The sequence below is a fragment of the Ascaphus truei genome, chromosome 7 (assembly GCF_040206685.1).
Source record: "Ascaphus truei isolate aAscTru1 chromosome 7, aAscTru1.hap1, whole genome shotgun sequence".
NCBI classification, from domain to species: domain Eukaryota; kingdom Metazoa; phylum Chordata; class Amphibia; order Anura; family Ascaphidae; genus Ascaphus; species Ascaphus truei.
The window spans coordinates 55,879,051-55,891,758 of NC_134489.1; the positions used below are offsets into that span (position 1 = coordinate 55,879,051).

The window sequence follows — 12,708 nt, forward strand, 5'->3', positions numbered from 1 at the left end:
AGGCTGAAGGTATTCAAACATGTACTGGATGAAATGCATATTAAACTATACTTAGTCCATGATCAAAGGAATACTTGCTTGCTTGCCAGTAAATTAGGGAGTGTGTGCAATAAATAACATATAGATTATAATTATTTAAATGAGACATTTTATGGATAGGTAAACATGATGTCAACTCAACTGATGATCAAATAAATGGAGTGTATGTAAAACCCTCGTTTAACCCTTGAGGGTACAATGTTTTTAACTTGTATATCCATTCAGCCTCACGTTTTAATAATCTGTTGTTTATGTCACCACCACGTATATTGTTTTTAAGGTGGTCAATGCCTGTAAAAGATAGGCACTTAATATCTCCCTGATGCATATTGTTTACATGGCGTGCAACTGGTGTTTCTAATTTATTGTGGACAGAGTTTATATGTTCGAGTACTCGTTTTTTAAACTCCCTGATAGTTTTGCCAACATATCTGAGGCCACAATCACAACTGATCAAATATATTACATTGATGGTTTTACAGCTTATGTAGTGTCTGATATCAAAAGTTGCTGATTTATCATGAGCCAAGAAGGATTTGGCAGGGTTGATGTATTGGCATGCTTTGCAGTTCTGGCACTTGTGCATGCCCTTTGGTGGAGGTGTTAACCAGGTCGATAATATAGGGCGTTTAAAATGACTATGCACAAGACCATCCTGCAAATTAGCAGATCTCCTGCTAGTGATACTTGGAGTACCTTTTAGTATTTTAACAAGGTCATCATCAGATCTTAAGATGTACCAATGTTTCATGAAAATCTTCTTGATCTCATGCCACCTATAATTATAGGTTCCAATGCAACGAACCTGTGTATTGGGTGGTTTCATATTTGGGCCCAGTAATTGTGCTCTGTCACTGTCTCTAGCGCGATGATAAGCGTGTCACTCAGGGGATTACAGTGACGCAGAGTCACGAAACGCGTAGGGAGGAGGAGCTTAGTGTTTGAGCCGGTCCAGTCACCATAGTCCACTGATGCTGTGAGAGCGCACTGCTTAGCCTTGCCGCTGACGTCATCGGCCGGGAGTTGCAGAGAACTCCATTCAGGAAGGCTCCCGAGTGTATAGCAGGCTGTGGACAAGTCGCGGACGGCATTCGTTAGTTTCATTGTCATCCCCCTTATACTGTAAGTGTGAGTGATTTGTTTTTAAAGTATTTTATTAAAGTGTATGCATATTACACTATTGTGTCATCCTTCTGTTCCTACATGGCAATGCCTCACCTGCGTCCCCTGTGAGTGCTGCTTGCTGCATGGATTAAGAGATCACAGCTGCCGGTCACGTGGGATCCGTGAATCACTGAGGCAGAACAAAGACACAGCCACAGATTCTCTCCCCCGAACACGAAAGATTAACATCTTGTAAGTAGGGTTTTTATGTCCGTTGGTTCAGAGTGGGGCCAGGAGTAATTGCATACTGCGCAATTGGTGTGTACCTCTTATGTTTCCCCAGAATCACTGCGGACATCGCTAAAGGGACTTAACAACACCCTGGGACTCTGTGAATTTATCCTGTACCATCTATCTGAGATTTTCATCTGGAACTTTTCATTTGGATCACGGTATCTGGGACAATTGTAGCGCCGGGACTTTTATTTTGTATTTACATTTGTTTCACAGGTTGGGAAAATCTGTTTATTAGTTCCCTTGGCAGCTTATACACCACTTAGAAGTGGTGTTCACTCACCCATTGAGTGATCACAACCTTATCACCAACTTATTGCTTATTCACATTATTGTGATTTAATTGCACATTGTAGATTAGCGCTTGTTAAGGGTATCATTGTTGTTTGTATTGCTTCACAAATGATACATTACTCAGGATAGATATTCCTGGAAGAATATCAATGCTGAGCCTTGCTATCCCACTTCTACCACCACAAAATAGCTTGTCACATGAGACCAGGACAAATACACCAGGTATAAACTTGCAAGACAACTACAGTTAATAAAAATGAATTTATTGGAAAAAAGCATCCACAACTATTCAATACATAAAACATACACTCCCAACAGGCCTAGGTGTGCAGACTTCATTGAGAAAATTTTCCCCATAATGTTCTCATGCAGGGTCTAACAGGAACTGGACTTGGAACTGAACCGGACTTGAACTTACACTGGCACTGACACTCACGCCTGGGACTCACTAAGAGGGGCCCCCCTTCCCACCTTTTAAACCCCATGGCACCTCATTGATACAAAAACGGTGGGCCAAAGCAAGGTGCCATCAAAATTACTTAGCTCCCTGAGTTGTGGGTTAAATGCAACTTGAAAAGAGTTGCCTAAAAAGTTACATGTAAAAGGTCACATGAAACTCACAACATTCCCTCTTGAACAGAGAGTTGCAGGAACCAGGCAACACAACACATAGATATATAAATACAGATATTATTGACAGGTAGGGGTAATGGTGGGATTAACCTTTATTAGAAGCAGCCAAATGTACCCCTTCCGTAACAAGGCAATTTGGCAATTACACAACTATAGCGCTATACCCCAATTAAATCAAATATATAAAATATACAAAATGTTTCCAAACAATCTAATGTAACATAAACATAAAATCAAGAAAATAGTTTGAGTATCCACTTAGATTGTAAAATCCTGCAGCCGTGTCTCCTCTGGATTATCCAAATCCCATAGAAACAGTCTTTACAAATAGAGTCCTCCTTGGCGCTGGAAATTTCATTCGTGCTCAATACAATGCATGAAAAATATAAAAATGTAGAGAAACAATGAGGAGTAACACACTTAATTAAAGATACTGTCACCTCTGTGAAAATGGTAACACTAGATGCAATTTCACCCTAAACACTCCAGAAATGGTGATGGAAATGACCATAAACATACACCACCACCAAGCAGTTAACCCTTTACAGCCTGGATCAGTAGTCAAGGTGTAACCCAATCAATTAAGATGTATAGTGATAGAAATTACCATAAACATACACACTCCACCACCAATCAGTTAACCCTTTACAGTCTGGATCAGTAATCTAGGTATAACCCAATCAATTAAGATTTATTTTATTGCACCATAGTACTCCTAGATTACAGTGTGAATTATAGTTAATAGAAAACACTCACATCAATGAAGTTGAAGATGAAAAAATGCACCTCTGCCATATAGACTATTCTCAGCAATAATATGGGGAAAAGAAAAATGAAAACATAGGACAGAACTGCTATATACCAAAATGTAATGAACCAACATTTAAAAACAACAATTGGAATAAAACTCACAAATTCCTTTGTTATTTGTAAGCCTTTCAACCCTTTAAGCCTGGTTGTGGGGGCCCTTTGATGTCTCTTTCCTCTTTGGCTGCTTGGATCCTTGCCTCTGTGGGTCCACGTGTAGAGCCTCCTCTGGTATTACTTCCCGGTAATCCTCAGCAGTCCCTGTGACTCCAATACAGGAGTTCCTGAGTTGGCATAGAGTTTCACACAATCCCACAGCAAAAGGGTATCAATAAATTAGCTACTTAGGAATGCGAAACAGATAGCAAACTTCACCCTTTGTTACTCCTCATAGTTTCTCTACATTTTTATATTTTTCATGCATTGTATTGAGCACGAGTGAAAGTTCCAGCGCCAAGGAGGACTCTATTTGTAAAGACTTCTTCCGTCACAAGGAATACCAACAAGGTACGGAGAACTTGCACAGGCAAGGAGTGAGTGGGAATGAGTCTTACAAAGGAAGATGATACAGTAGGTGTGAGCAATTTCCATCTCAACCTGAGGCTGACTTCCTGTTAGTGGGGGGAGGAATTGGCAGGAAGCAAGATAGCAAAGGTGGCTTTAATGTGGGAGAATGACATCACTTCCTGTTGACAGCCATTTTAGTGGAGTCATAGGAAAAACAACCTCATATCTCGGCTATGATGTATAGATGGCGAAGTCAGGAGGCTTCCATGTTTGAAATCCTCACACCAATAGATCAGACCTAATGACTTTTCATCATAACATTATTAATGGCAAGAATTATACTATGGAAAAAAAAATGAAACATCTTTGTTATTCATAACACAGTATAGTAGACAGGCTAACCAAGTCAGATCAATTGTGTCCAGACATTGGGATATTCTTAAATTGGATACAGATTTTACAACTTTTGAAACCCAGGCAAAAAAACACATATTAAAAAGCAACTCACCTTACTCCTAATCTTTTCAACTCACAACCCCAAACAAGTATAGCTATCTTGCCTCCAAAAAGATTCCATAGATGTGGTTATTGCAGTAATTGTACTTATGTAAAGCCATTAGCAACTCTCACATTTAAACTCACCAAATAGATAGCAAATTAAAACATTATGTAATCTACAGTATTTGTTGAGATGTAGACGTGGGAAAGGCTACATAAGGAGAACCATATCCCACGCTTGTTCATGACCACAACAACACTGCTACTTTAAAACATGTGTAGCGCTGTTCCCACCCTATGGGAAATGTGGCGGCTACTAAGTGTGTGGTGCTTTACCTGTGGCTCATAGGAGGCCTGAACCTCCGTTGCTGGGAGCCCGGGGTGTACCTGATCCGTCTGGTGACAGTGCCTCCACCTGTGAGGGAGCCTGACAGTGCCGGATAACCCCTTCACAGGACCCAATGCAATAAGATCACACACTTGTATTTAATAGCAGTTTACTGAACACAGGTAAAACTATGTATATTACTAACCCACATATAATATAGGCCTCGAATGGCCGCAGCCTCATCGTACCCTCCAACAGTAGTGTCCACCTCTGATGGGATTTCCCCAAAGTACTGAGGTGCCCCTGAGCGCCCAATTTCCCTGGTGTCCACAGGAGTCAACCCACCCAATGTGTTACACAGCGCTGCACCCAGTAACTGAAAGTGTTATAGTTGGTGCACATTGTGAGGTACCTGCTCAGGTGTTCCAGCACCCGGGAATGGCCAAAAAGCAAAAGTGATCCACTGATCCAGTGACGTCAATGTCAGCGAAGCCTCCGTCTCTGTGTGGGGTGAACTCCGGTAGGAGGGTCTCACCTTTGACAGTCTATGTACGGTGGTGGTCCAGCCCCAGAAAACAGTCTGCAAATCGCTCAACAGCATTTTCACTGGCTCTATCACTAACTGTATACAGCTACAGGGGAAATGTACCTAGCTAGCGGTTTCTCTGTAGCAGCCATAATCTGATTGGTGAGTGGGGACTATCTTGGACATAAGGGGGTTAATCTACCCTAGTCTGGGTGCCACTGACACCTGGACCTTACCTTCCCTTTCTCTGTCCTGGATCCAACTGCCTAACTCTCCTAACTGCCAGTCCCTCTAACTGTCAGAACTCCAACTGTCAGAATTCTAACTACCATGCATCTCTCAGCCTATTGGCTGCCTGGCAACATGTGGTATGCAGCCCATGAGGCTGCTGGGACTTGTAGTTCCCCTGCTGTGCTATACTCCTAATGGCTGCCACTTGCTACTGCGCATTCCCCCCACACTCTCCCCAGCCTCCGCTGCCTATGGAAAGGTAAGGGGACAAACAGGGGACCAGGGGAACCCAGACTATACATGCTCTAACAGTTTTCTTCTCCAATGGCTGATCACACCATTTACCTTCTTGATTTAATATTTATTGATTAGTATGTGCTCTTCCTTGACAAAACATGTTCTGGTTGTAAAAGTACAGCTACTGAAGCACTAGCATGTCAAATATACTACATTCTGGATAATCTCGTAAAATTAAGACAATGGGATCTTTTTACTAAAGTCTCCTGACTAAAACGCTGGCAAACCCAATGCAAAAAACAGCATAATATTTTTTAAAGCAATGTTATCTTATTAAAATCACTATTACTTTTTTCTTTTTCTTGCACTAGATTTGGCCCACTTTTTCTTTGGGATACTTTAATACAGATGTAGCAAAGGTTTTTGCACCTGCTGGTAATGGCAAATTAATGGTGTCTGTTGTTAACTTAAAAAATGTGATTATTTCAAATACATAAAAAAAAATTCATGTACATTGCATCCTAGAGTTGTAATGTAACCATGTTTCCTTATAGTAATCGAAATGTGTGCTAATAGAAACCACACTAAGATGAAGGTATATATCAAATTAGAGCACAATTGCTACTGAAGATGTAATACCCTCTGTTAAGCAGTATGTGCTGATAGTATATAGTAGACATATCTAAGAGGAGCCCAGATAGAAAGAACAGAAAAACGCAATTATCCCCAAAATTAGGATTTCTTTTTATACTGCATATTAACTTGGGGCACTCTGGTGCTGAGTCACAGCAATCAAAGCTCTGAAGAATCCCCAAATGACAAGATATTTCACTATTTTACTTTTGCCAGTATTTGAAAGGAAGATCAAAGATGACTGTGGACTCTTCATTTGGAAACTACAATGTCGTCTCACTACGGTGTCATTGCTTTCTGTTGGCCGCTCCAAAATATTTCCCGTGTCTTCTATTATTGGCAAAACAACTCCTCCCCTAACGTTTGCATTGCTTCATAAAGATTCTATAACTATTAAGTAAATAAAATTACACTTTAAGTAATATATTGTTTTTTTTGTTTTTTTTTAGATATTTTGGCACCAGCGGACCCAAACTAGATCCAAAACATTAAGGGCCAGTGAGCATCTCTGGCTGTGATTTATGAAGGAAAGTCGTAAATACATGTGTACTGGTGTGCACATTATTCTACAGACAATTTATGCTATACTAATAGAACACATATTTACTGTATGCTAATGAAACACATGGGTTATGTAAGTCCTATGGGATTTATTTTAGCATCTGTGGCAGGATATACAGTGCTTGTTTATTTATTTTCTATAAAGCTAGTGGCTCTTGAAGAACAGACCTGGGATGTTTCAAATGCACTTCTTTCATTACTCCAAGTCTGGTGAATTATCTGGTTGGTCTTTTAAAAGTGATCAAAACCTACAAATAATCTACGCCATTCAATACAAATTTACAATTACTGTAACAATGTCACTTATTACTACAATGTTTGCAAACATAGTAATGAAGGTGATTACCTAAATAATAACTTTGAAGGTCAAACTGCCTGTAGTTTACTGTAATTCATGCATTCCCACCCATTGAATTGGTAGACTGATGACATGTGGTAGAAAGTGTGAAATCATTATTACACAATATTATTTTTGTTTGCTAATTTTATTAGGTATTAAATTACATGCTTCAGTATTTCAAGAAATTTAATGGAGATAGTGGAGCCGTCTGAAGGAGCCAATTCTGGAGTTCATGGCACCCCAGTCACTGAATCTTCTGTACTCTCCAGGTTTCAGGTAGTACTGACGTCCTCTGTAATTGGGCTCCTCGTAGAACATCCAATGCCCATCAAACACATTGCTGGAGTGGATGTCATTGTAATTGAATCTCTCGTAAACATGGGGGCAATCTTCAGTGAACTCCAACATCTGACCTTTGAAGTCTTCCCTCTCATAAATCCTCATTCTGTAATGACCATGATGCTTTAAAAAATAAACACAATACAATTGTGAATTAGAAATACTATAGACATTAAAGGAACATTTGTGAAAATGTGGCTGAAAATTCTGTTCATTTTATACAGTACATTATTGCCCATGTTCAATAAGCAATGCTCTATCACAAGGCACTTTTTACTGCTGGAAAAATACTAAGATGTCTTCAGGCACAGAAATATGTCATTTTGACAAAACACTGCATAGTAAATATCAATTTAAGGTTTGTATCACTAATGTGAAGTCAAAGGGTCATTATTTTAGATCTGTTCCATCTGCCATGTTTTCTGTTTTAACTCTGGTTTTGCCAAAACTCAGTTTGTTTTGTTTTGTTTTTAGTTTAAATTTCAGATTTCTACCAAATTAAAGAAAAAAATCTAAATAGGCAGCGACAAGCTAAAATAGCATAATAAACCTTATACATATACATTCAATAAGTATAAAAGCATAAAAACAAGCAGAAAGCAAAAATAAAAACATAGAAAAATGTTAACTAATTAAAAATTATATGGCCTGGTGTTATGTTTTGGTTATAAATACTTCTGGGGTTTTGGTTTCAGTTCTAAAAAAATCAGGGCTTTGGTTTTGTGAATGTAAGGTTCCGGCAAGTTCTGATTTCACACACTGTGTTTTGCCCATCTTTAATTGCTATGCAGCTACAAATTCTAGACAAAATGCCTGACAATGAACAGTACAACAAAAATTATGATCAGTCCTGAATCATACTAAAGCTGGCTTTACAAAGTTCACAATGGAGGATATAAACAAAATGTATTCTTTAATAATATAACATTATTCACATCAATATTTTGCAAACATATGAAACTATTAAAGAATTTCTGATGAGTGTTTTGGCATCAGTAATAAAAAAACATTTTGAGAGTCACCTTTATACTCCTTTCCAAGCTTGATGGCATTCCTATATAACAATATAATACAGTATTATGTAAGTAATAATTATCAAAAGAATCAGAGCCACAGCTCTAAAACATGCAAGTCTATTCTACTAACAAAAGACGTGTACTACTCACTTGGGGAGTCAAATGACAAGATCTGATGGAGTCGTTGAAACCCATCCACTGGTGAAAATCAGGATACTCTCCCCTCCTAAGGTAATACTGATATCCTCTGTAGTTGGGAAGTTCATACAGTATCCAGTTCCCATTGTCCACTCGAATTGAGTTGCAGCGGCTGAAGTAAGAGTGCAGGTCAGAGCAATCCGTGCTGCACTCATGGGAGCGGCCCTGAAAGTTCTTGTCCTCATAGAATACAATCTGTGGAAGCACATTAATGATGAGAGAGGGATTATTCATTGATATCAATTCTGATAAACACCACTTGTAGTTTACTCTGTGATAGCATGATTATTAGGTCATACTGTGTTTGTTGATTATAAAGTATGCGCTTTCTTTTAGGGTTTTATGCACCTATGATTGTAACACTGGGTGTCACACACAATAACATTTTCTACTATTTTGGTCCTACTGTAATTATGTTAAAATACCTACAAAAATTGTACATTACCATATATAAGATATCATATTTTCATTGCAATTATACTGAGGATTATCCTATAACAAACTTTAATAACCCATAATCCGAATCATGTTTTGTTATAAGCCAGTAGGGTAAATAGCAATACAGTCTATTTTGCTATTTTGCTGATATATATTTAAAATGAACCATCATTTCCCAAGGGTAAAAACGATTTCAGAACTAATAAATTAAACCCCAGCTAAAAGTGAACAGTATAATTCCCTTGCTGTACTTCATTAGAAACAAAATAAATATGTGTTATTTTCTTTAGGATTCTACTATAGAATCTGCTCTGCAAACCCTCTTTTACATCTACAATATGCGATCCATTTATCCCACACATTTTATGACAGAGCCAAATAGAATTATTTAATGCTTGCTAGACGTGCATCCAAGTAAAGTACAATATCACAATAAACTTCCAAAATGCATCCCCTTACCTTTCCCATATTGGATATAGAGTTGGTACAAATGCTCAGTGTTGCATGTCCTGGGTTATGAAGAGAAGCCCTTATATACAGTATGTCCTCTAGTGCTGATGTCTGCATACGTTAAAAGTGTCTGACCATTTTACTGTCTAGTAAGGACAATGTATAGTTCTATTATTTATTATTGTGATTCAGACTGTTCTGTGTTTGTATGCATCTATTGTTTATGTATGCTTACTATGAGTTCCGTTTACTTATGGGACAGAAGAGAGGGCTGCAGTGACCAATGCATACAGAGTATGGCTTTGTCTCATTACTCTATTTTCCAGGTTTTTTTTAATTGACATAGTTTTGCTATAGATAACTTATATTGGAATATAGGAAATGCTTTACAAAAAAATGTTTTTTCACTCTTAACATTTTGATATACTCATGTAGAACATTATCATCATGTATACTTTTACTTGGTTATAGTTATAAATAATAATACTTTTTTTTATAACAAATATTGTAATAATATATATTGATAGATTATTATATATATTTTTTAGGAAGCATAAATCAATCGTTAATGTATAAAGTCAGCTCCTCATTCTGAATGGATCATGTTTCTTTGACACACTGTAAGTAAACATTTGTGAATTACAATCAGAATTTAAGAAAAGGTGTTTGAAGCTTTTTGTTTAATTGTATTTGTCAAAACTTGGATAGAAGTTCAAGGCCCTCACTCAATATGCTGTGAAGTCATTTCCTTGTGCTGAAGCAGCAGATTTTAGTCAGGCTATGGCCCAGTGGTCACGGCTGCACACGCGCTGGAGCAGCTGGCGGCGCGTGCACCCTTTTCAGCCGTACATTTTATATTAATAACATAAGAATTGCCAGGACTAGGCCTTATAAAGCAGTCTATGAAGCCTAGTATTTTTTATGTCTACAGTACATCAGTGGTAAGATGCTTCTGAATGGTTGTATTTTTGACCATTTTGCTTAGGTTGGGGTTATTGTCTCCCTTGTATCACTGTGTGATTGTACTAAATATTGTGAATGTGTCATGGGTATGTGAAACCCATTGTATATGCATTTTAAAGATGTTATATTTGTATGGACATTGTTGGACAACTGGGGTGGGTCAACCGGCTGCCGGGGACACTCTTGTTAAAAAAATCCCCAGTTTCTGGGTCTTGGGAACCGTCCACCCCACAACTGAGTGGGTGCCGGCTGGGTACTGGTAGGTGGGGTGGAGGGTGATGTTCTCCGATCTGCTCAGCTGCTGGACTGGGGTAGCTTTCTCCTGGGAGTGATCCTCAGTTGATTGCTTGTCCAAGCTGTGGCTGCTGCAGATGGCTAACTCTTCCCCTTTCCTTTTGAAACTCAGAAGTGACATCGGACTCCGGACACGTGGAAGGATTCCCCAAGGCTGCAGGTTCAGTCCTGAAGTGAGCTGGCAAGGTTTGAGAGCAACACTGGGAAGTCTTCTCAGTGCTGTGAGACCCTCTGTAGGCTCCTACTCCTCCTCCTTCACCCCTCTCTTTCTTTCTCTTTGAGGTTTTCGTATGGTGAAGGATTGGTTATCCTGATTTGTGGGGCTGCAACCATTGCAATTCATTTTCATTGGACTATCTTTATACAGAGACCACATTAAGTATATATTACACCAGGTAATGATTTGAGACCCTTATTGTTGGAATACGTAGCCCTGTTAACCATCAGTTAGCTCAGATATATATAATCATATATATGTGAGCACGTTCCGCAGTGGTTCATGTCTTAATATTTATTGTTGTATAAAGGACGTTTTACATTGTTGTTAGTGCTACAATCACACAGGAACATTTTCACCAGGTGAGGTTGGGATCTTTTTCTCACTTAACACAGAACTATTCACATTTTGTTTTCCACTCATACCCTATACATCTCCCATCATTACCCACCTTCCCCACAAAAAGAGACATCAAAACCATTTTATTTCCATTATAAGACAATTGTAATATTCTTGTCAAGGGTGTTGATCCCCTAGCGCACCTAATTTTCGCTTGCATTCTTTTATACTACAGGACACTTCCTCCTAAAACAAGAAGGAGCCGGCACTCCAGAGTTCTTCATACAATTTTTTTTTTTAAATCCACACCGACCCACGTTTTGATCAAACAAACTGACCTTTGTCAACATAAAGTGGTGTGCATACAATGCTCCTTATATCTGTGTCTAAAGTGAACTGTTTTATATGATACAGGTGAATCACTGCCCAAAAAGTGACATTATCAAGTTTCGTGGGTGTATCTAAGATCACACCAATAAACACAGTGACAAATTTAACCCTATACACCTTAACCCTGTAAAAGATACCTGATTGCAATCTGCATCAATCATTAACACCCCCATCCTAATAAGAATAGTGTTCAAAACTGATGCAGCGGTGACCTAAAAACAAATAGCTTAAAAAACTGACTGCATAACAAAGTTAAATATCTAACTCTTATTAAACCCAATATGTGAAAAACACATACTATACATGAAAAAACATACCAAATATGAACAAACATACTGTAGCATACACATAGCATAACGCTGTAACAGGGACTTATCACTGTTGAGAAAAACTGCCTCTAAATCCAGCAGTGTGCTGGTTAATTGCACAAGCAATCAACCAGACTCCACCTGCCTGATTAAGACTGTGTTAGAAAAGCCTGTTCTGAGAAACAGTAAGAAGATTTCCTTAACCCATAACTAGGGCTGACCAGAGGAACAGATGTCGAGCTGCAGAAGGACTGTATGCTGATAGTAAGACAAGGGACCAGACCTCTATACCTGGACACAGAAATTGCCATAGCATGCAAGGGTGCTGACCCAGGAAAGTAGAGATGCCTTCCCCTACAGCTACAACAAACAGATAAGAGACATTCTTCTTGGACTGTTATATATTTATATGCATATATGTTTGGGGTTTGTAACTAGCTTAGCTACCCAACCAGTTAGAAAGGGACGGAGTAAAGGTGTAGATATTCTCAAAAGCAGACTAGGCCTTTATTTTGTTTATTTTTAGTGTTTTTGCCATGTTATAGGAACAGGCTCAATAAAGCCTCATTTTAGTTTCACCTTAAAATAGTCACCATTGCGTACCTCTGCACACATCTCCTACATATGGTGTTAGAAGTGGGATGAGAGGTTGCTCTTGAATTTAAAAGGGACCCCGGAGACTGTCTTTGACATTTTTGTGGCTTTTGCCTACTTTAGTTCCTGC

General features: G+C 38.7%; 1 protein-coding gene across 1 annotated transcript; it reads right to left on the reverse strand.

Moving 5' to 3' along the window:
• Positions 1 to 7,158: 7,158 nt before the first annotated feature.
• On the reverse strand, positions 7,159 to 9,580 carry LOC142498538 (gamma-crystallin-3-like). The gene is made up of 3 exons (XM_075606763.1): positions 9,483 to 9,580; positions 8,538 to 8,780; positions 7,159 to 7,494 (listed from the first exon to the last, which is right to left on the reverse strand). The coding sequence occupies exons 1-3, from the start codon at positions 9,489 to 9,491 to the stop codon at positions 7,219 to 7,221; spliced, it is 528 nt and encodes a 175-aa protein (XP_075462878.1). The 5' UTR covers positions 9,492 to 9,580; the 3' UTR covers positions 7,159 to 7,218.
• Between the last annotated feature and the right edge of the window lie 3,128 nt (positions 9,581 to 12,708).